The sequence below is a fragment of the Xenopus laevis genome, chromosome 9_10L (genome assembly GCF_017654675.1).
Source record: "Xenopus laevis strain J_2021 chromosome 9_10L, Xenopus_laevis_v10.1, whole genome shotgun sequence".
In the NCBI taxonomy this organism is placed as follows: Eukaryota; Metazoa; Chordata; class Amphibia; order Anura; family Pipidae; genus Xenopus; species Xenopus laevis.
Genome location: NC_054387.1, coordinates 2,711,651 through 2,738,186, shown reverse-complemented (window position 1 = coordinate 2,738,186; position 26,536 = coordinate 2,711,651). Strand labels below are relative to the sequence as shown.

The window sequence follows — 26,536 nt, the reverse complement described above, 5'->3', positions numbered from 1 at the left end:
AAGACGGGCGTATTTTGCGCAGAGGGAATGAGGCGCCTGCCGCGGTGGGCGTGGTGCGCCGCAGTTGGCTGGGGGACGGTGGACGCGGTGACGTATACAGCGCTGCGCGGCGCCGCCTCCCAGTCAGTTAGTCGGTCTGTGGCCGCTGGGAGGTTAGGGCTCTGCTCGCTCCCTGTTCTCCTCACGCGTCCCGTCTTCTCTTCTCCTGTCCTTGCCTTTCTCTGTGGCCGGAATTTCCGCGCTGCCCTCCCTCCAGTCACTATGCCTGATCGCAGACCTTTTGAGCGGCTTCCGACTGACGTGCGGCCCGTCAACTACGGACTCTGTCTAAAGCCTGACCTCATAGACTTTACCTTCGAGGGGAAACTGGAGGCCACTGTTCAGGTACTTGGGCTCTTGGGTCTGGGCCATCAAAACTGACAGTTTGACAGGAGCCAGAGATTTAGCTGAGAGATTTATGAGACGCCAGTGTGTCCATATGTAACTATAGAAATCTCTCTCTATATATATACAGGTATGGGACCTGTTATCCAGAATTCTCCGGACCCAGGGTTTTCTGTATAAGGGGTCTTTCTGTAATTTGGATCTCCACACCTTTAAAGAGGTGGTTCACCTTTAAGTTAACTGTTAGTATGTTATTGAATTGCTAAGTCTAAGCAAGTTTTCAATTGGTCATCATTTATTTTTTAAGTTTCTGAATGATTTGCCTTCTTCTTCTGACTCTTTCCAGATTTCAAATGGGGGTCACTGACCCCATCTTAAAAAACAAATGCTCTGTAAGGCTACACATGTATTGTTACTGCTACTTTTGATTCCTCGTCTTTCTATTCAGTCCTTTCCTATTCCATCAATGCATGGTTGCTAGGGTGATGTGGACCCTAGCAACCAGATGACTGAAACTACAAACTGGAGAGCTGCTGAATAAAAAGCTATGCACACTTTGTGGATGAATTGATCCTGAATCAGTCAGTGGGTTCAAGTTCAGAGTAAGGCACCGCCAGGCCTTCCAAATATTCACAAATAGCAGATCGCACTCTGGAGAACCGATTTCCGTATTTAAAAAGTTACTTTATTTAGAAAATGCACAAAATGTTTCGGATCTGGGTGATCCTTCATCAGGTATATGAACTTGGGATGGGTGAATTTTTTTAGTCGCAAAAATGACGCCCATAGACTTGTATGGTGTCGTGCGTCAAAAAAACCTGAAACGTAACGGGTCGAATTCGCCCATCCCTAATGAGCACCTGATGAAGGATCGCCCAGATTGTGCATTTTCTAAATAAAGTAACTTTTTAAATACGGAAATCGGTTCTCCAGAGTGCTAAAATGAAATCTATGGGAGACGGCCTTTTTCTGGATAACTGGTACCTGTATGTGTATGTATTTATTAAGGATGCACCAAATCCAGGATTCGGTTCGGGATTCGGTCAGGATTTGGCCTTTTTCAGCAGGATTCGGATTCGGCTGAATCTTTCTGCCCAGCCGATCCAAATCCTAATTTGCATATGCAAATTAGAGGCAGGAGGGAAATGTATATGACTGTACATACCCAGGGAAAACGATGTGTTCTACTGAAGAGGTACAGTGAATATTGGGGACACTGAGCCTCTGATGCCGCACCTGTTGCTCAGGTAGGTTGGGGGTGTGTGCTACATACATGTCACAAACTGAGAGCTGTCAGGTGGAAGTATATGTTTGCTTGGGCCGCTAGATTGGCAAGGTAAAGTTATGGCTTTTGATTTGGGGCTGCATTATTTCCCTCTGATAAAAAGCATCGGCAGTTCATTGTGTCAGTCTATCGGTATAGTTCATGAGAATCCCTGAGCTGGTGGCAAACTGTTGCCAAAAGATAGTCAGGTCTTTGCTATCTGCCTGGCAACCATTGGTCATGCTGTTTTTAAGCCCAGATTTTATTGATTTTAGGACAATACTCTGGGTTTTGTTGCCAAGTACCATGTATGCCAGTGTCATCCTTATTATGATATGTAAATAAAGGCAAATAGAACTTTCTGTTCTGTATCAGACTAAAGGTGGCCTAGTCATGGTATTGAGCTGAGCAGCCAGCAGGTCCAACCCAGTGTATGCTGTGCTGTTAGCCAAACTGTTCATGTGGGCCCTCGGATCCGACAGGAGCTGCAGCTCCTCATTTAGCAGCGTGGCCCCACCAATGTGACACTTTAGTAACTGAAATGTCGTAGATTGACTGCAATCCAAGATACAAATGCACTAAATTCTGCAGCAAAAGGCCTATGGGACAATTCATTGCAAGGAGTTGCATAGTAAGTTAGGTTGCAAAAAAGACACACGTTCATTAAGTTCAAGTTTTTATGTATGGATATAGATATATAGATAGATAAGTGAATGCTGGTGCAGACAGGGATTTTTTCTTCAGAGTCTGTTTTTATTTAATCAACATTTCGATCCACCCCTGAGACCTTTATCTTGATAAAGTTCCCAGGGGTGGATCGAAATGTCGATTAAATAAAAACAGACTCTGAAGAAAAAATCCCTGTGTGCACCAGCATTCACTTATCTATATTTTGGAACTTCTGGGAGCACCAGGGTATGTGGCTGAACTACAAGTGTGTGCACTTGCTAAACACCGTCCAACTCCTTCTTATACCTATCTTATGTATCAGCCTGTACCCCTGATTCACTTCCCAGCTCTCCCTGTAACACCCCTTTCCCTCCTCTAATCTCATTGGCTCCCTCCTGTCTGCTGGGAGGAGCTACTGGTGAATAAAGCATCCGACCCTTCCTTGTACCTATCTAATGTATCAGCCTGTACCCCTGATTCACTTCCCAGCTCTCCCTGTAACACCCCTTTCCCTCCTCTAATCTCATTGGCTCCCTCCTGTCTGCTGGGAGGAGCTACTGGTGAATAAAGCATCCGACCCTTCCTTATACCTATCTAATGTATCAGCCTGTACCCCTGATTCAGGGAGACAATTCCACATCTTCACAGCTCTCACTGTAACAAACCCCTTCCCAATATTTTGATGAAATCCTTATTTCTTCTAATTGGAATCGGTGCCCCCGTGTCTGCTGGAAGGACCCACTGGTAAATAAAGCATTAGAGAGATTATTATACGACCCCCTTATATATTTATACATATCCCCCTTGACTCTTCTCCAAACAACTCCAGCTTGGCCAGGCATTCACTAATTGCCAGGATGAGATTGTAAATCCATTTTTAAACAAACCAGTGTTCCTCCAATCCATAGGTACCATCCCTGATGAGAGTCTGCGAGAATCAGAAATAGAGGTCGGTATAAGACGGCTCTTTCAATGCCCGATCTCAATTTTCATTCTGAATTCAGCCGAACCAAATCCAGCACTTTGTTGCTTCTGGGCATTTTGTTGGCAGCCCCCCAGTTAATTGGACTTTACTGCAATAGTTATATTGCCTTTCCTGCAGGCAGCCAGTATAATCTGTAGATCACTTCGTAAACAAAATATTTCTCATAGTTGTGTGAAGTTGAAAGTTCTGCTAAATTGAGCAATTTTGCCATGAAAAATGTTTACTTTACAGTTTTGTGTTGTGGTTTGTGAATATTCTGTAATGTTGCAACGTAAACTTTTTGTTTTTCTTCTTTGCTACAATGAATTTTATGGCCTGGCCTAAAACAAATCTCAAATGTTTCCAATGTGTCAATATTGTATCAGAGAGAACTTGGCTATTTTGTCAAGACAAAGATCTAAAACATTAGGCATTAAAGGGGTTGCTCACCTTAGCTTTTAGTATGCTCTAGAGAGTGATATTCGGAGGCCATTTGCAATTGATTTTCATTTATTATTATTTGTTGTTTTTCAGTTATTTAGCTTTTTATTCAGAAACTCTCCAGTTTGCAATATCAGCACTCTGGTTGCTAGGGTCTGAATTACCTTAGCAACCATGCACTGATTTGAGTAATGACTGCAAAATGGATAGAGGAGGCATGAATAGGAAGATGAATAATAAAACATAGCAATAACAATACATTTGTAGCCTTACAGAGCACTTGCATTTGAAAGCTGATAAGTCGGTAGACGGGGTGATAGGTTAACATTTTTTCTCAGAAAAGTTTTTTCTCAGAAACAAACTCGACTGTCATGAAGGCTGCAAGCCACTCCAAATTGATCCCTGGAACTCTCCCATTGATTTAAACAGCAATTTGGAAGGTTTTAAGTGGCGGATAGTCGAATTTAAATTCTTAAAAGGCCAGAGTATGATAAATCTTAGCTCTGCAGTATGTACCCAAAAAGTTCAAATGCATGTCAGGCAAAGAAAGGGTCTGCGCTCCCAATATCATGTTTTCCATGATATTTTGTGCAGCCATCTAGGAGGGGCTGCACCGTAGTGCTGCTATAGCATTTCAAGACTAAATAAGGTTTGTTACAGTCTGATTTCAACATTAATGTTAGGAAAAAACACATTTTCGTTGCTGATAATAATGCAAAAATATTGTTAAATACTAGCTTATTACCTAGAGGCTTCTCTTTAAAGGAGAACTAAACCCTAAAAATGAATGTGGCCAAAAATGTCCTATTTTATAGAGTGAACTTATTGCACGAGGCTAAAGTTTGAGCTTGTCAATAGCAGCAATGATCCAGGACTTCAAACTTGTCACAGGGGGTCACCATCTTGGAAAGTGTCTGTGACACTCACATGCTCAGTGGGCTCTGATTGGCTGTTGAGAAGCTAAGCTTAGGGCTCGTCACTAATTATCCAGCCGAAAATGAGCTTCCCTGACTGTAATATAAGCTGATGCTACAGGTTTGCTGATTATTCAATTCTGATGCTAATTGCACTGTTTTCTGTGCTGCCATGTAGTAATTATGTGTATTAATTACTAATCAGCCTTATATTGTGACATTTCTATTCTATGTGTACTGTATATTGTGAGTGGCTCCCTAAGCTCAGTAAGTGACAGCAGCACAGAGCATGTGAATCAGTGAATCAGCAGAAAAGACGATAGGGAGCTAATGGGGCATCTTTGGAGAGACCGATCTTTACTGTTAAAGGGCTGTGGTTGCCTTGGGCTGGCACAGAAGCATAAAACAGCATGAACAACATTTCTACCTACTTCTTTGGTTAGGCTCTAGCTTCTTTAATGCAAAGCCATGCAGCTAATAATGCGGCGCAGTTATGCTCTTGCCTTGCTGACCTGACATTCTTTCTGCATTATCTGCAACTTGCTGTGAACCGTGCACCAATTGTCCGGTATTCCAGGTCTTTCCACTGAGTCTATCTGCACAGACAGCACATTTTTTTTTGTTACTATGAGGTTTGTAATTAGCAGCTTTATCCGTCATCCAACTTCTGTCCTGGCTTCCTTTCTGCTTTACCTCCCCATGCCACCTTTGTACACTCCACAACCCTTGCCCTCTCTGGGACTTTGCTTCAGCCCTTTCTGGTTTAACCGAGAAGTCCTGTACTGATGGCATTGTGTAGTACAGTCAGATCATTTCCCCCATAAGGTATCCTGCAATTCTCATTTTTTTTGTGTACATTTTTGGTGTTTATTTAGTACCCTGAGAAAGCTGCAGTTCACTTGTTTATGCATATTTTGCAGTTGTCTGCCTTTAGTACAACAACTTTTTTTTTTTGACCCCCTTTCTTGCAGTTTTACAAAATCTACACAGCAATATTGCTTTTGTAGGTGACCGGCGTATGTCCACTGGGTTGTTTCATGCCCTAAAATCTGTAGTTATTGATCAGGAAAGTAGATAATTTCAAAAGGTCTACAAATTCTGGATTTCTCCCACCTATATGAACCAGCTGCTGCGGTCAACTATTCCGTTTGAAAATAAGGGAAAAGCACCGGGTACACAGCAGACACCAGGAGCTCTGTAGACCACAATGAGTTTAGATTGTGTAAGAAATAAAGCCATTGTATTCTACAGAGATTATCTTCAATGTAGCCTGTGCTATTTAGCCCTATTTTAACTTTTAATGGTCACCCCCATGGCTATACAGCAGCTTATTTATACAGGTATGGGACCTGTTATCCAGAATGCTCAGGACCTGGGGTTTTCTGGATAGCGGATCTTTCCGTAATTTGACTCTTCACACCTTAAGTCTACTAGAAAATACTGTAAACCTGAAAGAAACCCAATAGGCTGATTTTGCTCTTAAAAAGAATGAATTCTATCTTAGTTGGGATCAATTACAAGGTACTATTTTATTATTACAGGGAAAAAGGAAATCACTTTCCAAAATTTGGATTATTTGGATAAAATGGAGTCTATGGGAGACGACCTTTCCATAGCTTTCCGGATAACGAATCCTATACCTGTATAAACTATATTAGTGTCAAAACAAAAACACACGTTACCTGTGCGGGGTAACAGTACATTATATTTTAATGACTTATTATTTTGGTATAAATAGATGCCGTTTATGCACTGTTATGCTCATGTCAAAAAATGCTATTTGTTATATACTAGCTACTCTATTTAAAAAAAAAACTTTGCTCAGCTTTGGTCCCAGTGCCTGGAAGTCAGTGGAACAAGTTTAGAGGAAAAAACTGTCTCTGGCATAAACAGTGGCAGCACTCAAAGCCAAATTGTAAGCCAATTTTTTTTACACTCTTACACCTTTTTATGCCAGAATTTTACAAACTGCCAGCCACACTCCAAAAACCATTACACAGCTTTATAAGTATGTGTCATTTTTGCGCTGCTATACTGTGAGGTAGTGTGCAAAAGCTGTACAATGTCTTTAATTTACGTAAACTAGGTTGCTTATTGTATATCCCAGTGTTGCTGAAATGTGTCTCTTTCCTCACCCCCAGGTGAAGAATGCCACCAACCAGATTGTGATGAATTGTGCAGACATCGATATCATCACTGCTTCTTATGCTCCTGAGGGTGACGAAGGTGAGGAAACTGGCAGGGAAGTGTAAATAATGTGGGATGGGAGGAGTGGGTGTGTAGCCAGGAAGGGTGCAGTGCCAGCCGAGAATAGTTTTGTGATGTTTCTGGTGCTATTGTGCTGCTTTGATTCAATCTTAACAGCAGGCACCATTATATAGTATTTGCTTTGTAGCATGGGTGCTCTGCATTTGTGAACATTTCACTTGACCTGCAGGTATATTGTCCTACACTAATGGTTCTCAAACTGCTGCAGACTACCCACCATGGTGAGACCTGAAGCAGTGCGGGGGGGGCTCAGTTAAATATAGGAACACCTATTTGCTCTGCTAGATACACCTGGAAGCCCCAACTTAATTTGTCAAGGTCAGAGTTGGACTTGAACATTTATTTACCCTAATAAATACTTGCTTAAAGGAGAACGAAAGCTTCCGAAGCAGTTATAGATTAACCACAATAGTGCAAGCTATAACACACTATATTTATTCTGCAGAATGCTTTATCATATCTGAGTAAAAAGCTCTAGATGCTCTCTGTTTGTTTAGGATAGCCGTTGCCATATTAGCTTGGTGTGACATCACTTCCTGCCTGAGTCTCTCCCTGCTTACTCATAGTTCTGGGCTCAGATTACAGCTTGGAGGGGAGGAGGGTGAGAGGAATAAACTGAGCATGCTCAAGCCCTGGAGGTTTAAGATGAAAATAGGAAGTGTGATACAGAAGCCCATGAGTACACAATAGAAGGAAAGAAATGTGCTGTTTCTTTTGACAGAGGACTCAGAGCAGCATTACTTTGAGGGTTAACTGGTGTATTTACATAGACCTTTTTGATAAAGCTTACTTCATAGTAGCCTTTTATTCTCCTTTAAATATTGGAGAATATTAAAAATTGTCAAACAACCACTATCCTAAAGTAATGGTCTTCAGACATTTCTTGATTCAGGCTGTTGTCTGAAGATGAACATCTGCCTCCTCCTTGCTGCAGTCAATGTTATAGGTATAACTAGACCTACTTCGTTCGAGGGCTACCTAAGACATAATATAACCAGTCACCCTAACATTTTACTTTGGCTTTCTTCATTATTTTGGACCACCCTAGGAGACCCTTATTGTAACAGCAAACCCCAATGATGTGCTATCTGAGTTCAAATGAAACTCAATTTTGTTTTTTATCTGACCTGGTTATAGCATACTAATGGAGATACCTGTAGCTCCGTAGGTATCCTTGGGTACAGGCAGAAGAGCCGGTGCCCTTGTGATGTCGAGGGGTAGTTCTTTCATTCTGCATCTCCAAAGGGATTTCTAAGCTTGAGGGTATCCGTAACCTAGATCTAGTTGAGCTAAAATTGCAAATCCTCTATGAACAGCAGAAATTTTTTCTTAGGTATGTCAGCAGGCTAATACTCAATGTCCCAGAGGTGCTGAGATCTGCTCCTGCAGCTGTTCTTCAATAACTTTTTTTTAAAAATATAACCTAAATACATGGTGGACTTTGTTGTTTAATATGGAACATGTCCACTGTATTTGCTTTTGGGAAAATCACAGTGATTGTAATGAATGCATAACCTACCATAGTCCTTATGATCTACATATATAAACAAAAGCAGTTTTGTAATCCAGATATTTTTTTGCTGATGCTGCAGAAATTTATTTCAGGCTTCCATTGCTAAGTACCCCTGTCCGGGATATACAATCCTTTCAATGCCATTAGTGCTCCAGGTTGTTCAGGAGACAAATGCTTTAATGGAGCTCTCTGGCCATGCCAGAAAGCAGGACTAAGCTGGATTTATATTGTTAGTACCAAAGGGAGGAGGGAGGCGATTGCTTTGTAAATGGGTAATGCCAGTATTTTTCTGAAGTTGGAACTGTCATAAGGTGGCTTCACATGCCCAGTGGTGCCCAGGAGAGAGCATCTTAAGCCTAACAGTAATCATGCTTTGCTGGGTCTTCCAACATTACAGTAGAATTTATAGAGCTGCTGCTTCTTTCTCTGCACTGTTAGGTCTCTCTATTGCATTTCTTCTGTTTTCTATGTGTATTCAGGGGCTTTTGCACTAAAGGTTTTCTTAGTAGCAGTGTCTTTGTGTCCATATCCTCCTCCCCTCGCTTGCAGGGCTGTGCTAATCCCCTTGTCCTCAGGCCTGTTCTGTAGAATACACGGATTAAGGCCTCCTGCTGTCTGTACAGCATAGGGCAGGCTGGTGGCATGTAATGGGGAGCAGGAAAAAATAAATTGTTTTCATTTGTTTTAGTTGCTCTCTGTCAGGGCCCGAAGGCTCAGATTGGAGTAGCGGACCAAGGAGGAAGCAGTAGACTCCACAAACATAAAGAGTAGTGCTACACAATCAATCTCACCAGTTTAGTCAGACCTGCTAATTTGTTTTGACATGATTCCGGTATCTAGAATCTCTATCAAAATGATCCTTTTCTATGCCAAGAAATCAGTGGTAATAAAGTGGATGTCCCCTCAACCCCCAAAATGCAACATTGTTTGTCTCTGATAAATAAGGGTCTGGTAAATCTAAAAATGACATATGAAGCCAGAGGTGCTCCAATAAATGAGAGAATATGGTCCCCCCTGGCTGGAAGAGCACCCAGAGCATGAACCCCATACCTTCATTCCCCCTGTGAATTCTCTTGATGTGAGCTAGTTGTGTAGCACCAACATGTCAATGTAAATGATATGCAACTAAGAACTCAAGGCAGACTGTAATGTGTATTTATTTACCTTGTTTTGTTTGTTGTAAACTCCCAATCAGCAAACCCCTTCCCTCCCTCCCCTGTTAAAACAAAATAAAAAGATACTTAAAAAAAAAGTGTATATATATATATATATATATATATATATATATATATATATATATATATATATATATATATATATATATATATATATATATACCAAAAGTTTCCAGACCAGCACTCCCTTTTATGTAAAACAAATAATCTTTTATTGTTGCATCATTATCCAACGTTTTGGTCCCTGTTCATCCTTGAAAAAGGTCTCAACAGGGACCGAAACTTTGGATAATGATGCAACAATAAAAGATTATTTGTTTTACATAAAAGGGAGTGCTGGTCTGGAAACTATTAGTGTATACATGATTTACCGTGCACCCCTGCTTCTATTAAGATTGACCTTGGAGTGCGGATACTCGTCTGGAAGATAGATAGATAGATAGATAGTAGATAGATATAGATATATAGATAGATATAGATATATATATATATAGATAGATTTATATATAGAGAGATAGAGAGATAGATATATGTAGATATCTGTAGATATATGTAGATATATATATATTCGGAGTTCAATGTATTTGGGTGCACGTATTTCCCCAGCAGGTACACGAATTAATTTTGCTTTCCTTCTGTCGTCGCAGAAATCCATGCCACTGGGTTTAACTACCAGAATGAAGATGAGAAGGTGACTCTGTCCTTTCCTAGCACTTTACAGAAGGGTAAGGAGTGTTCAGTTCAACCTTGGTCACATGCATGCAGCTTATTCTCTGATATATGTAACAGTATATGATGCACCAGAGAAATTGTTGAGGGTGGAATAAGCCCATAAACTGTAACTTTGATCACTACTATACTGATGGTAAAGAAAAACATTCCACTTATTGCACCACCAGAATTCCTTTCTCAATCCAGTGATTGCATGCTGAAATGTAGTCATTTATCTCATGTGCCAGCCTGTGCTTTGATGAAAACTATTGCATATTACTTAAATGCATGTGCTGGAATGCTAAAGTGCTATTTAGAGTGTTCTGGCCACAGTACTGATTCTTTTCTCTACCACTGGTGTTCCTACAATTTTTTTATGATTATGATTTTGCTATAATCCTGCAGCCATGTCTTTCGTTTTTTGAACCTAACACACTTCTTTGTTTATGTACTAGGTGCAGGGATGCTAAAGATTGATTTTGTTGGGGAGCTGAATGATAAGATGAAAGGTTTCTATCGCAGCAAATACACGACTGCAGCTGGAGAGATGCGATATGCAGCTGTCACTCAGTTTGAGGTAAGAGAATGAGGCTTTCAAATATTGATTCGATCCGCATGTGGTTTTGCACTTAATTTTTATTGTATAGCTTTGTTAATATCTGCTCATTACCTATGTGAAATGTATATGCAAACTTTGTTTTACCAGGCTACTGATGCACGCAGAGCTTTTCCATGCTGGGACGAACCTGCCATAAAGGCCACTTTTGATGTCATCTTAATTGTACCCAAGGATAGAGTGGCTTTGTCTAATATGGTAGGTATTTGTTAGCACTTTAGATCTCATCATAACAGATGAGAAACTTCAGACACTCTGGCTTGAATTCGTTTTTTCTAAACCCTTTGCAGAGGTTTGTTTTTTTTTTTAAAAGGTTTTTATTTTGCTTTTTAAACAGAAAAGAAAAACATAAGATTAACAATAAATGATAAGTTAACAATCGTACTTGACATTTGCAGAAGAGACTGAGTACGGTTGCTTGCAGAAAGACAGTGGTTGTCATATCACATCAGAGGGCACAAGGCCTCAATTCAACTCATTATATCCCAACTTGCAGTCCACGTTTAGTCATCTGATATCAACACTTGAGGGTTGGCATCCAGCCATGGGTTCCATATTTTATCAAATTTGTCGGGAGATCCCCGAGCATTATAGGTCATCTTGATTAAGGGTAAGGTGGCATTTATAAGATTAGAGGTTTATTGTTTTTGGGTGGAGTAATAGTTTTATAGTTGTATCTAGGCTTTTCTGCACTGAAATTAAATATGTAAAATACAAGAAAGTTTGCAGAATTGGCATATTGAAATTCATTCATAATTCATAGACACCCATGCACATGGTTTTATGTTTAACCAGACTAAGATGTTATTGAATTATTAGAAGACAGTTACAGAAAGGCCAACTATGTACGGTTAGGTAATCTCTCCTGGCTAAATATCTGTTTAGATGCTTGTCTAGATTTTTTTTTTCTACCTTTTTAATTCTTTACATCATTATCCTTTTTTCCCAACCTGCTTCTGTAGAACTTGATTGATAGAAAGCCATACCCAGAAGATGAGAACCTAGTGGAGGTGAAATTTGCACGCACCCCTATCATGTCTACATACCTTGTGGCCTTCGTTGTGGGGGAGTATGATTTTGTAGAAACAAGGTCTGCGGACGGAGTGCTGGTCCGTGTTTATACACCTGTTGGAAGAGCAGAACAGGGGAAGTTTGCCTTGGAGGTAGGCTTTCGTCATCAAACATAAGGCTTATATTGCATAATCATTTGATTTGCTCTTCTTTGCTTATGCTTAATATTCATTTTCTCTCAAGATAATGAAAATCTAGCACAAATGTTAGTTTCTTAAAATAGATCTTGCTAGGTCTCCTAACGTATATCTTCCCTTATTTAGGTTGCTGCTAAAACCCTGCCTTTTTACAAGGATTACTTCAACGTACCCTACCCCCTCCCCAAGATTGACCTTATCGCCATTGCAGACTTTGCAGCTGGTAATGTTCCCACTGACTGCTTTTGTTGAGCAGGAAACCCTCTCAGCGTGGCTTTTCCCTTCCTCATTTTTTCTATCTGTTTTTCACAGGAGCCATGGAAAACTGGGGCTTGGTCACCTACAGGTGCGTGCACTCAATCTGTATTATATCTACTCATGTGAGCACTGTTTCTTGGTGATGAATGGTATTCGTTGATGTTGTGATTTTCTTCTCTCGTAGGGAGACGGCTTTACTGATTGACCCCAAGAACTCCTGCTCTTCTTCTCGCCAGTGGGTGGCATTAGTTGTGGGACATGAACTGGCACATCAGTGGTTTGGGAACCTAGTCACCATGGTACATGCTAAACACTATGCATTTTGCTCTGGGTGGGGTTCATGTGTGTAGAGTTCATTCCTCTTGGAATTACATTTTTAATTTTCCTTGGTTATACAAAATTATCTTCTTCCTAGTGGTGAAAACTATACCTCATTGTTCCCTAAATCCCATAGTCCTATTTCCTGTAAGGAAAATGCTGATGGGAGGTTACTGTAAAAATGCGCGAAGTATTTGTTTTAGCAAATATATGCATTTCCCTCAAGAAAGCATGTCTGTGTTGATAAAATATTGAGAGCACCTGTGGCTTGAAGGTTTTACCCTGTCTCGGTTCATCCCGTGTTTATCTTTTGCCTGGACAGGAGTGGTGGACCCACCTGTGGCTGAATGAGGGCTTTGCGTCATGGATAGAGTACCTTTGTGTAGACCATTGTTTTCCAGAGTATGACATCTGGACTCAGTTTGTCTCTGCAGACTATACCCGTGCACAGGAACTAGATGCACTAGAAAACAGCCATCCCATCGAGGTAACTTTTCAATTTGGTTCCTTCCCTGTTCAGATTTGCACTTGACAGATTGATGGAGAACTACAGCTCCTCACGGAGTAATAAAGTATTAAGGCTTTACAGTTACTTCATAGGATTCAATTTTGTTGGATCAAATATTGACCCTACAATTAAACCTTATGATGCAAAATAAATTTTCTCCCCCATTTAGGTCAGTGTAGGACACCCATCTGAAGTCGATGAAATCTTTGATGCTATATCCTATAGCAAGGGTGCCTCTGTCATCCGTATGCTACACGATTATATTGGGGATGAGGTAAATACTGCACTACTTTCTTAAAGATATAAACAGAGAGTTGCATTATATATTAAACCTTCAGATATGTTATGTAAGAAAAACAGTCAATTAATTTCATCTTGAATCTAGCATCATTAACATTTTTATTTTAGGAATGAACCAATTTCAACATTTTCAGATTCAGGCAAATACTTTAAAGTCACATTTACTTGAGTTCGCCCTAACTAAATCCGAACTCTAATCCATCTGAATCCTGGATTCAACACATTTATGTAGTGGCAGCAAGTTATGCCGCTCCTCATTATTTATATCAAACCGGTCTAAATTTGCAGTAGTATAAATTTCATCAGGCAAACACAACCAACTATAGTTACATTCTAAATGTACTAAGACTACAGTGGCCGTTGAAAAGGCCAACTACATTAAAAAATAGTATTTGTACTTTTTAATAGGAGTATTTTTTGGTTTTATATAAGCAACCCACTGGTCCCTGACTTGACTATGGCTTTCTAGTAAAGTCCTCAAACCCTGCTGTCGTGTTATGCATGGATTGGATGCAAATGCCCATCTTGCAGGAGATGTACTCAGAGGGATTGAGGATAACCACTCTTACTTTATATTAAAGACTATGTTTTATTACTTTTGTAATCATTCAGATAGAGATCACTGTAACACAGATATAACCACATTTATCTCATACCTATATAGTATTAATACACAACTACTGCTGTAAATAATGTGTTCACTATTTAATGTCTAAATGTGTTATGATTGTAAAAAAAAAATCAAATGTATTTTAGAAAATTTGTTACATATGGGAGAACCACCCACTTGTATTTTTGTATAGTCATGCTTCCTGCTCAGGTATTCAAAGCTTTGCGCAAGTGCCTGGAGGCATCTGAATAGTTCAAGTCATGCAAGCTGTTTGAGTGTGCTTTTTGCTTTCAGCAGGAATGTGGATTAACCCTGCAAGTGCCTGGAGGGAACTCCGATTGGCTTTACCCATGGCACTTACAGGGTTATGTCAGTTCTGCTTGAAGGGAGTGATCTGTACAAGCTGGTTGGTTTTTAGAACCATTCAGGTACCTCCATGTCTCATGGTGGCACACACATTTATATAATTACAGCCATAAAATACTTGCATATACTAAACCCAAACTTTGATGTGGTGTAAAACACAAATTACACTCAGGGTGCACATATATTCCATTTTATATGGCAGTACCTCCAACAAAATGCATTAATGACATTGTGTAATACCTTCAAAAATAGAATGGTTTTGTTTGGGGGAACATTCTAATTAAATTTTGAAAAAGTCAGTTTCCTTATCTATAGCTAGCCATACACACAGTTGGAAACTGACCAGCAGGTGTTGCTGTTGTAACAAAATTGCTTAGAATAGGACTCTCATCATTTTAACATGTAAATTACATGCAAATGGTTAGAATTACAATCTCATGCAAAACAATTATTTTTCAGTGATTTGACGTGTAGTTAATAAGGGTTGTTCTTTTATCACCGTTGCAGTAACTGCCTGCAAGCGCTGACACCTACCTTTTTCTGCAGGATTTTCGCAAGGGTATGAATCAGTACCTAACCAAATTCCAGGAGAAGAATGCTGCCACAGGTACCTTATGCCCTTGTCTTTTCTCACCTGTGTCAGAATACACAATCTAATGTCTACGTCACTGTATATTTGTGGATTCCTCTGTGCTTGCATAAAATTTAGCCAGTGCTGGTTCTCTCTGCAGAGGATCTGTGGGAATCTTTGGAACAGGCCAGTGGGAAACCTATTGCTGCAGTAATGAACACCTGGACCAAACAGATGGGCTTCCCCCTTATCTGTGTTGAATCAGAGCAGGTAATTGCATATTCAACTCCCCCCTCCCATTTTTATTTTATTTTCTACATGTAGTTCTTTAAAACAGAACACTGAATGAGGACTAACTATGGTACCTGTACCTCTTATCTTGCAGAGTGAAGATTCTGTTGTTCTGAAGCTTTCCCAGAAGAAATTTTGTGCCAGTGGAGCTGATAATAGTAAGAACTGCCTGTCTGTTAGGAGAATTATTATTCTAGCTGACATAAGAATGTAGGGGATGTAGTTGGCAGGTGCCATCTTATGCAACTTGATGTCATTTCTCCCAGTGATCTGTCCCAGGAGCACATGCATTTGAAGCCAACCTGGCCCTGACTTGAACTGCTCCTGCTTTTATTCAGTAATCATCATTTGGCAAGAGATTGTGCCTACCAGCTCTACTCTAATTTTTTATTACAGCAAATAGGGCAGCACCGTAGGTCCTCAATGGTGCATTTCAGGAGGAGAGAGGGCTGCCTCTAATAAGGGACCTAGTTTTGTAAAAACTCATTCTTTAAGGAAAATGGAGTGTATTTTGACCTGAAGAATTCTGGGATGGCTAGCAATGTTGGGCTTACGCTTTTGCTGGCATTTAAAATCTGAAACCATCTTTTGTTGATTAAATAAAGTACTATGCTAAATTTTGACTGAATACCTATAATGGAAGAAGCTTGGGTATATACTGAATAAAAAAGGTTATATTCAGTATATCTGTACATTGCTGAAGGAATATCTGCTTATTCTGTTTGTTTCTCTTAACATCAAGCAATCTGTTGAGGAGGGTTGTCCAGCCTGTCTCTCCTGCTGCTTCTGCAATTTTATAAATTATAATAATAATAGTGACATTCCTATTAAATCCTGATAAATGTTACTGTTTGTGTCTAAATATATATAATCTATCCTCCTTTCCCTTTTAGTCCACAATTATATAAGTATTACGGATGCACCGAATCCAGGATTCGGTTCGGGGTTTGGCCTGGATTCGGCCTTTTTCAGCAGGATTCGGCCGAATCCTTCTGCCCGGCCGAATTGAATCCGAACCCTAATTTACATATGCAAATTAGGGGCGGAGAGGGAAATCGCGTGACTTTGTCACAAAACAAGGAAGTAAAAAACTGTTTTCCCCGTCCTACCCCTAATTTACATATGCAAATTAGGGTTCGGATCGGTATTCGGCCGAATCTTTTCGCCAAGGATTCCAGGGTTCGGCTGAATCCAAAATAGTGGGTTCGGTGCATCCCTAATAAATATTGTCCTTTTCAGGTGATGACAGCTACCAATGGATGGTACCAATTAGCATCTGCACCAGTGAATCTCCAGCATCTGCTACAGTAAAGATTCTGATGGATAAGCCAGAGATGACTGTGGTGCTGGAAGGTGTTAAGCCACACCAGTGGGTGAAGGTGAGAACGTTTTGGCAGTGATCATGAGATGCTTTACTGAAAAAGGCTTAAAGGTGGTGGTAATTGTTTTGTATTTAATTCTATTTGTACTACTGTTTATTGCTTCTAGTTGAATCCTGGAACAGTGGGCTTCTACCGCACGCAATATAGTAGTGAGATGTTGGAGAGCCTTTTACCTGGAATACGAGACCTCTCTTTACAGCCTGTTGACAGGCTGGGTTTACAGAATGACCTTTTCTCTCTGGTGAGTTAGAAGCTTGTTGTTGCACAGTATGATGCAGCGATGCTGTAAAAAGAGGGACACTGAGATGTTCATCTTTGTCTTGTAGGCTCGAGCAGGTATGATCAATACAGTTGAAGTCCTGAAAGTTATGGAGGCATTTGTGAATGAGCCTAATTACACTGTGTGGAGTGACCTGAGCTGCAACCTGGGGATCCTCTCAACACTGCTCTCCCACACAGACTTTCATGAGGAAATACAGTGCTTTGTGAGGGATGTTTTTGCCCCAATTGGGCAACGACTTGGCTGGGATCCCAAACCTGGAGAAGGTGGGCACCCTGTAACTTCACAGCTCAAACTTACACTTACAGGCTTGCTAATCTTTTATCATTGATTTATTTTTGTAAAAATGTCTATCCATGTTAGACAAAATAACATCAAGATGAAACATGGGTCCCCTGAAACCATGTTTCCTAATTCTTCTTGCTTCTTTTGTTTAGGGCACTTAGATGCTCTCCTTAGGGGCCTTGTCTTAGGAAAGCTGGGGAAGGCTGGCCACCAACCAACCCTTGAAGAAGCCAGACGACGGTTCAAGGAACATGTAGAGGGACGGAATGCTTTGAGTGCTGATCTGCGGAGCCCGGTCAGTGGGCTCCTGTCTCTTGAATCTGTCATGCACACTTAACTTTTTAGATCTTTAGAAAAATTTTTTAATCCTGACTTCCTCTATTATAGGTTTATGTGACGATTCTGAAATATGGGGATAGTTCAACCTTGGAGACCATGATGAAGGTCAGTGATTTTCAGTAGCAACTCCCTCTCCATAAATTCTGTTGACGATCAACTTAGAAGCACCCAACTTGCCTTGTTATAGTTATAACTGCGAGTGGCAAGTAGAACTCTGCAGTAGGGGAGTCCCCCCATTGTTTCTTTTCTTGTAGCCCTATCTAATTGTGTCAGATTATTCCTACAGATGGTTGTTAATGATGAAGCTGAAGCTTTCCCTTAAACTGTAAAGCTTTGCTGTGTTCCTATCAGCTGTTAGAGCTCATTCATTACACTTTTATGTGAACATTATTTTCTCTGTACAACAATCTCCATTAAAGATTGTTTGGGATCCGTTATCCGGAAACCCATTATCCAGAAAACTCTGAATTACAGAAAGGCCATCTCCCATAGGCTCCATTATAATCAATAATCCAACATTTTTTAAAAAAAACAAAAAAACGGTAACTTGTACTTGTCCAAACTAAGATATAATTAATCTTTATTGGAAGCAAACCCAGCCTATTGGGTTTATTCAACGTTTACATGATTTTTAGTAGACTTAAGGTATGAAGATCCAAATTACGGAAAGATCCTTTATCGGGAAACCCCCAGGTCCCGAGCATACCTGTACTATGGTGTGGTCTGCCTCCTGCCAGAAACAAATTCCTTCAACGTTAGATTGAGCAAATTGTGATTTAATCACAGCTGGAGGAACGCCACCCTCTGTTTAGTTATTAGAAGGCATACAATTAAGAAAGTGAGAATAGGAAAGTCCTGTGTTTTACTCAGAAAATTGTAGGTAGATAATTGTAGAGAAGGGTCCTTTCAAAGCAGAGCAGCATCACAAGACTTCTCTCTCCAATTTTTCTTCTGGCTTTGTCAGGTCAGCTGAAAGCAATAAGTGGCACGGTTTCAATTTCACTAGTATAAAAACTGCTAATATCTGGAAAATAGAAAATAATCAAATATATTTCAAAGAGCTATGAAGAGCACTCTCAGTTTTATACCATGTTTTAAGGCTATATTTCCTAAAGGCGCACAACCATTCTGTTTCTAAAGGGATGTCGATACCACAATAATTCCATTGACAATTAACGCTAGAAGAGGAGAATGTTGGGCCACTTTCCCTGATACCAAGATATGGCGCCTATGCAATGCACAATTAGATTTCTATTGTGTTTAGTTCATAGCTTTTTAACTGGGACAAAAACCTATGTCCCATGATCTTTTTTCTAATTTACTTTTGGATCCTCAAAGGCAAAATAGCACATGAGTAAAGCCAGAAGAGCAATTTTCCAAAGGTGGAAATGCTCTTCCTGTTATTGTATTAGAGAAATCCTATCTTCTGTATACATAAAGGCACTCTGATTAATTCCACAGTGATTAAAAAGTTCTGGTTTAAATAGATTCCAAGTTGTGGACTCTCCTTCTCTGCAGTGAGTCCCCTTTGGATTCTCATCTATAACAGGCAGTGTGTGTCTCTCACTCCAGCTCCACAAACAAGCCGACATGCAGGAGGAGAAAAACAGGATTGAACGGGTTATGGGAGCGATCGCAGATCAGGAGCTGATCAAGAAGGTGTTGAGTTTCTCTCTATCGGTAAGATCTAACGTGAGCAGCAATGGGCACTCCATGATGTATTTTACTTGTTGATACACTTTCTAATATGAATATTTACTCTGACAACTCTTGTAATTGACTTGGACTTTTGGCACTTTAACACTAAGGCTGATGCCTCACTGGCTGATTCTTGGACTGCGTTTATCAGCTCCTTTGTTGGCATCAGCCTTTTCCTATGACTGCACCTGGAGCTACAGGATACATGAACAGGTGGAGCTGCAGCAACGTAGAAAGGACAAGTTTGTTTTGTATTTGCAAATGTCTTGATTTCCGATGCTGAGGTTTCTGCATGCCGTGATTCTTGATTCTAGGAGCAAAAAGTCTTTAAGGGGTTGTTCACCTTCTTATTTTCAGACACACTCATTTCAATTGCTTTCCATCTTTTATTTTTCACTGTTTTCTCAAAACTTAACTCTAAAGTTTAATGTTCCTGTCTGGAGTGTTTAAGTCTGGCAGTTCAGTGATCTAAGAGCAATTTGATCTGTAACAATTTACTACATTTAGTTGAGACAATTACTTGATACATTTATCAGCAGTATCTGTGGAATATCAGCAACTATTGTATCTATTCTAACAGCTGCCTTTAAAGGGGTTGTTCACCTTCCAACACTTTTTTCAGTTCAGTTGGTTTCAGACAGTTCACCAGAAATAGACTTTTTCCAATAATTTCTGTTTTCTTATACTGAAGTGTAAAGAGTCATTTTTCACCTTGCTCTGGGGAGGGAGTCACCGACCCTATAAACTGTTCTAAATTGATACATTTCTTATCTTTGTCCCTGCTGAGCACAATCCCTGAGTTTAATTAAAGGCAACTGTTGGAATTAATACAATAGTTTCTAATACGCCATAGATGTTGCTGAAAATGTATCAACTAAATGTTGCAAAGTTGTAACTATTCAGTAATTCGGGTGCCGATTCTGAACTGCCAGACTGAAACACCGGACACAGGAACATTAAACTTTTGGAAGAAACTGTAAAAAAAATAAGACGGAAAGTCTGGTGAACAATCTGAAAACAACTGAACTGGAAAAAAAGTGTTTGAAAGGTAACCAACCCCTTTAATTAAACTCAGGGATTCTGCTCAGCAGGGAGAAAGATAGCAAATGTATCAACTAAATTTATCCACTTAGATCAGTTAAAGGGTCGGCGACCACCACTTTCCAGAGCTGCTTTAGAAGCTGAAAAATTAAACTTTACACTTCAATATTGGCATGTTTACAAATAGATAATTGAAAGTAATTGGAAAAAGTATTTATGTATGGTGAGATCTGAAAAAAGTTTTGAAGGTGAACAACCCCTTTAACGAGAAGTAGTGAATGGGGAATAAAGTTGTTTTGCTGCATTTCTTTGTTTTTCCTTTACAGGAAGATGTTCGTCCCCAGGACACGGTGTCTGTCATTGGGGGAGTGGCAGGTGGCAGTAAACTTGGAAGAAAATGTGCCTGGAGCTTTGTGAAGGATAATTGGGAGGAACTGTATAACCGTTACCAGGGTGGCTTCCTCATCTCTAGGCTCATAAAGGTACGATAGCCTTAAAGGGGTTGTTCACCTTTAAATTAACTTAGCATGATGGAGAGTGATATTCTGAGACAATTCACAACAGCATAATGCATCCATTTAATTTTTTTTTGTTCTTGTTTATTTAACTTTTTATTCAGGAGCTCTCTGGTTTGTATTTTCAGTGGTTGCTATGGTTGAAATGACCCTAGCGACCATGCACTGATTTAAATAAGAGACTGGATTATGAATAGGAGAGGCCTGAATAGAAAGAGGAGTAATAAAAAGAAGCAATAACAATACATTTGTAGCCCTGCAGAGCATATTTTTTTAAATGGGGTCAGTGACCCCCCATTTTTATTTTGCTCATGTTGAAAAAGGTGCATGTTGGCGTATACTGTTTTAGCATAGAAATGGTTTCCTGCTGTGCATAGTGTAGTGTGTTTATTTGGAGTACAATATGTAGTGGGGTAAATAAAAAAAAGAAAAAAAGAAGGTCCTTGTTGCCCCATGTTAATTGAAGTTTGCTCTTCTGCTTTCAGCTTTCATTGGATGGATTTGCAAGTGATAAAATGGCAACCGAGATTAAGGTAAGACTGAAAACATCTCTAGCAATCTGTAGCTGTGTGCTTTGATTCTCAAATGTATTTCCTGTATACCACGTGTCTCCGAGTGACCTATTTTTCCCACTGTATTTTTGTTTTGCAGGCGTTTTTTGATGCCCATCCAGTTCCCTCTGCAGAGCGCACGGTGCAGCAGTGCTGTGAGAATATTCTGTTGAATGCTGACTGGCTGAAACGTGATGCAGAAGCCATCCACCATTATCTACTGCAGCGCAAGGCATCTTCCTCCACTGTGTGATTGTGCACACTCATCTCACCACCTGCTGTTTCACCACCCCAACAGGCTAGACCCTAGGCTTCCATCATTGGAGGCTCAGTACCTATCTTTCCTGATATCCTCCCCCAAATTCCTCTCCCTGCCAGGTGAGTGGGTGCTAAAAGTGGGCCCCCTCCATTCGGCACCTGCTCAGTCCCCAGTCAACTCCTTAGGGAATTTATTCAATTGCTCAGCCTTCCTAAAGAGGCAGCATACAACTGTGTGTGTGTGTGTGACAACTGTGAATTTACTAGGTGGCCTATAAACAAAGGAACTCTGAGAGCTCTGTAAGTTAGAGGTTCCAGGCACAAGCGCAGAGGATTATTTGCAGGTAAAGGGGCTGTAACCTGACAGGTTATAACAGTTATGTGCTTTACTCATATAAGAGGATTGTTGGCTTCCCTTTTTCTTTAATAAGGAGATACCCCTCCCTACCCTATTGTTGCTTCTGTCAAAATCTAACCATATGCTGGCTGTTGTGTTTGTCCTGGAGTTTAACCTGACCCTTTACTCTGGACATAGAGTTTAACCTGAGGGGCAGCAGAAGTTTTGCACGTTCGTGTACTCACACTTAACCCCCATTTCCAACTGCTCTGTACCTTTCAGTGGCCTGAACCCCCCCCCCCCCACAGTACAGAAAATGCTTGCACAGTGGTATTGAACGGTCTCCTTAAATGTCGATGTCTCCTCTTAGCCAGGCTGAAGAGGGACAAAGTGCAAAAGTTCTCTTGTTCCTGAAGTCAACTAGATCTACCAGTTCCACATTAAACCCTAGGTTAGCCAGTTTGCAGGTATTGTGCAGTCTTAACAGACTATAGCGGTTGGGCAATAAGCCTTGGTTATCAGACTTGCTTACCTGAGTTCTCTCTTTTGTGCAATTTGTTTTAAATGACAAAAACAACAACAACAAAAAATGGAAAAAAGTTGGCGTTAATAAAAACAAAAATGTTCGTGTTTAAAAGTTTGAACTTCAACTACTTTCTTCAAAGGCCGACCCATTGGTTTTTTTTTTACCCTAGGCCGAAAATACGTGTTGCCTAATTTCAAGGGGTCAAAAAAAAAAAAAAGAATGGGTGCAATTAATATGAAATATCTACTCTGGTTTTTGACCTATGGCAGCTTTCACTTATGATTTATCATCAATGGCCTCCTTGTCATACTACACAATATCTTAGCAGGATAAGCCTCAATGAAATAGTTTCCTATTATTAAAAGGGGTTGTTCCCCTTTAAATTAACTGTTCGTATGACGTAGAGAGGGATATTCTGAGAGAATTTGCAATTGGTTTTCATTTTTTATTATTTATGGTTTTTAAATTATTTAGCTTTTTATTCAGCTTCAAAGGGTTAGCAACCATGAAATTATATGAATAAGAGACTGGAATATGAATAGGAGAGGCCTGAATAGAGAGATGAGTAATAAAAAGTAACAATTGCAATACATTTGTAGCCTGAAAGAGCATCTGTTTTTAGATCGGGGTCAGTGACCCCCATTTGAAAGCTGGAAAGAGTCCGAAAAGGCAAATAATTAAAAAAAACTATAAAATAAATAAATAATGAAGACCAATTGAAAAGTTAGAATTTGCTGTTCTTTAACATACTAAAAGCTGCCTTAAAGGTGAACCACCCCTTTAAATGAAAGACTTTGTGGCTCTGAAGTACAAGGTTCTGTTTTATTATTATTGAAAAAAAAGAGAATCATTTGTAATGGTTTAAATGGAGTCTATGGGAGAGTGGAGCTTGCTGGAGAACGGGTGTCCAGATAACTGATCCTTTACCTGCACATGCAAAATAATAGGTTATACTATACACCTCAGACACTATTTGTATAGGGTTAAACAATAGCTGTTGCTTCAAGTGTAAATCGAGGCATAGGATCCGTTATCCAGAAAGCTCAGAATTGGGAAGGCCATCTCCCATCGAACAACATTTTATTTCTCTGTAATAATAAAGTTCCTTGTTCTTGATCCCAACTAAGATATAAGATGCAAAAGAATGCTATTGGGTTTATTTAATGTTTAAATTAAAGAGGTTTAATGTGTGGAGATCCAAATTATGGAAAGATCCCTTATCAGGAAACCCCATGTCCTGAGCATTCTGGATAAAAGATCCCATACCTGTACCATACTGGTATCGGGCTGCAGAAACCAAGGATATATCGGCTATGGGCTGGGACCTAAGATTTGGAAGCCTTCTGTTTATGGGTCTCCGTGACCCCCTTTTAATGAAATGTACTTCTGTAATGGTAAAGAAATATCACACATAATTAAAACTGAGAAGTATATAATGTGGGCCCCAGATAAGAAAGCAGAGCTTCATTTTAAGGGCCCTAACTTTTAAGAATAACCATTCTTTTTTTTTTTTTTTTTTTAAACTTGTTTAAAATTGCTTGTTAATTAGTGCCCATTGGGCCCCCAGCAGTCTCTGGGTTAGTTGCCTTATAGTTCTTTCCCTGGTGCCTTTATATGATGTACATTTGGGTTGCACACAAGTGTCAAGGCCAGAGTGCCAGGAAGTCTGTCTGTAAAGGTGGCCAGACACGATAAGACCCACTCGTTTTGTGAGGTTGCCAAATGAGCCGATTTTAACCCAATTGTTTGGCCTTAAAGCCAAACTATTGGATTATATGGAAGGAAATGGGTTGTAGGATCAACTAGCCAATGTGGTCCTTAAACTCATAGCAAATCAAACCTGCCCAATGTTTTTTACCCTGATATCAATCAGGGAGACCGTCGGAAGCCCCCCACACACAGGGGGAGCCGATATTAGCTTTAATCTGCCTGTGTATAGCCACCTTAAATTGTTGCCTCCATCTCTTGGGTTCAAACAAGGGCATTGGGCAGGATTGAAAATCCCATTGGGAGAAACATTGATGTATTCCCCATATGACAAGCCCCCCCAGTACCACAGTATGACGCGATTTGGCCCAGTGCAGGGGTGGCCAAACTGGGCAACAAAGATCTGCTCCGTTGGCACCTTTGCCAAACCAGTAGATCATTACATGTATGGCCAGTTTTAGGAGGTTATGAAAGATGAGTAGTTTTACCTATAGTTCCCTGGACTGGATCTTTTATGCGTTCAAGCTCAGGGGGAAAATGCAGGCCTACGTTTCTTACAGGCCATTCACCTACATTGGGCATTTCTCTGCAGCTGAGTTAGTAAACACTCAGACTGTGTGGGAAAAAAAATCCAGCACAGTGAAAATTCCCATGTGTATGAAACAGTGGGAATCTACCAGAATACACAGATTTCCAGGCCGGGCCTGTGTTCTACCAACCGCCTCACAGGCCTGTATTATAAGTAATGCCTCACAGGCCTGTATTATAGGTAATGCCTCACAGGCCTGTATTATAGGTAATGCCTCACAGGCCTGTATTATAAGTAATGCCTCACAGGCCTGTATTATAGGTAATGCCTCACAGGCCTGTATTATAGGTAATGCCTCACAGGCCTGTATTATAGGTAATGCCTCACAGGCCTGTATTATAAGTAATGCCTCACAGGCCTGTATTATAGGTAATGCCTCACAGGCCTGTATTATAGGTAATGCCTCACAGGCCTGTATTATAGGTAATGCCTCACAGGCCTGTATTATAGGTAATGCCTCACAGGCCTGTATTATAGGTAATGCCTCACAGGCCTGTATTATAGGTAATGCCTCACAGGCCTGTATTATAAGTAATGCCTCACAGGCCTGTATTATAGGTAATTCCTCACAGGCCTGTATTATAGGTAATGCCTCACAGGCCTGTATTATAGGTAATGCCTCACAGGCCTGTATTATAGGTAATGCCTCACAGGCCTGTATTATAAGTAATGCCTCACAGGCCTGTATTATAGGTAATGCCTCACAGGCCTGTATTATAAGTAATGCCTCACAGGCCTGTATTATAGGTAATTCCTCACAGGCCTGTATTATAAGTAATGCCTCACAGGCCTGTATTATAAGTAATGCCTCACAGGCCTGTATTATAAGTAATGCCTCACAGGCCTGTATTATAAGTAATGCCTCACAGGCCTGTATTATAGGTAATGCCTCACAGGCCTGTATTATAGGTAATGCCTCACAGGCCTGTATTATAGGTAATGCCTCACAGGCCATTGTCCTGTATTATAGAAAATGCCTCACAGGCCTGTGTTCTACCAACCACCCCACAGGCCTGTATTATTATATTAAATGTCTCCGGGGCCTGTAGTATAGGTAATGCCTCAGGGGCTCCAATGCCTCAGATTTCCAGGCTGGGCCTGTGTTCTACCAAACGCCTCACAGGCCTGTATTATAGGAAATGCCTCATGGGCCTGTAATATAAGAAATTCCTCAGGCCTACAGTCCTGTATTATAGAAAATGCCTCACGGCCTGTATTGTTATAAGTAATGTCTAACAGGCCAGTATTATTATGGGTAATGTCTAACAGGCCTGTATTATTATAGATAATGCCTCACGGGCCTGTATTATTATATTAAATGCCCCACAGGCCTGTTAATAGGTTATGCCTCACAGGCCTGTATTATAGGAAAAGTCTCAGGGGCTGGTCACTTATACAACTGTGAGACTGCCCAAAGTCGGGCCTATACATTTCCGCTACTGACAACTTCTTGCAAACTCAAATTGCCGTTGTTTTCCAGTCAGCAAAGCAGCTCATGACATGACTAAGCACGTTATAGGCGGTAGACTTTTGCTGTTAAAAGACTACAACACCCAGAATGCCTCGGTGGAAGCTTTGACTACACAGCGATCGCGCACTGTACAGAACAGTATCCGCGTTCCTTACAGGACTAACTAAAGATTCGCACAGTACAATGACTCAGTGCGGCTGTATCGCCC

At 40.4% G+C, this 26,536-nt stretch overlaps 1 protein-coding gene across 1 annotated transcript; it reads left to right on the top strand.

Annotated features, from left to right (window-relative positions):
• Nucleotides 1–22,667, top strand: npepps.L (aminopeptidase puromycin sensitive L homeolog). The gene is made up of 23 exons (XM_018234729.2): nucleotides 1–384; nucleotides 6,778–6,862; nucleotides 10,240–10,317; nucleotides 10,759–10,880; nucleotides 11,010–11,117; nucleotides 11,882–12,082; nucleotides 12,254–12,350; nucleotides 12,440–12,473; nucleotides 12,570–12,684; nucleotides 13,026–13,190; nucleotides 13,381–13,485; nucleotides 15,034–15,094; nucleotides 15,219–15,328; nucleotides 15,444–15,507; nucleotides 16,589–16,728; nucleotides 16,838–16,972; nucleotides 17,058–17,277; nucleotides 17,449–17,591; nucleotides 17,684–17,740; nucleotides 19,208–19,315; nucleotides 20,701–20,856; nucleotides 21,375–21,422; nucleotides 21,541–22,667. The coding sequence occupies exons 1-23, from the start codon at nucleotides 28–30 to the stop codon at nucleotides 21,691–21,693; spliced, it is 2,862 nt and encodes a 953-aa protein (XP_018090218.1). The 5' UTR covers nucleotides 1–27; the 3' UTR covers nucleotides 21,694–22,667.
• The last annotated feature ends 3,869 nt before the right edge of the window (nucleotides 22,668–26,536 follow it).

Bases quoted from the DNA above. Each gene is read 5' to 3' on its own strand.
- npepps.L (XM_018234729.2), top strand. From the start codon at position 28: ATGAGGCGCCTGCCGCGGTGGGCGTGGTGCGCCGCAGTTGGCTGGGGG. The intron at 10,318-10,758 runs GTAAGGAGTGTT...TTTATGTACTAG, and splicing joins TCCTAGCACTTTACAGAAGG to GTGCAGGGATGCTAAAGATT. The intron at 12,474-12,569 runs GTGCGTGCACTC...CTTCTCTCGTAG, and splicing joins TGGGGCTTGGTCACCTACAG to GGAGACGGCTTTACTGATTG.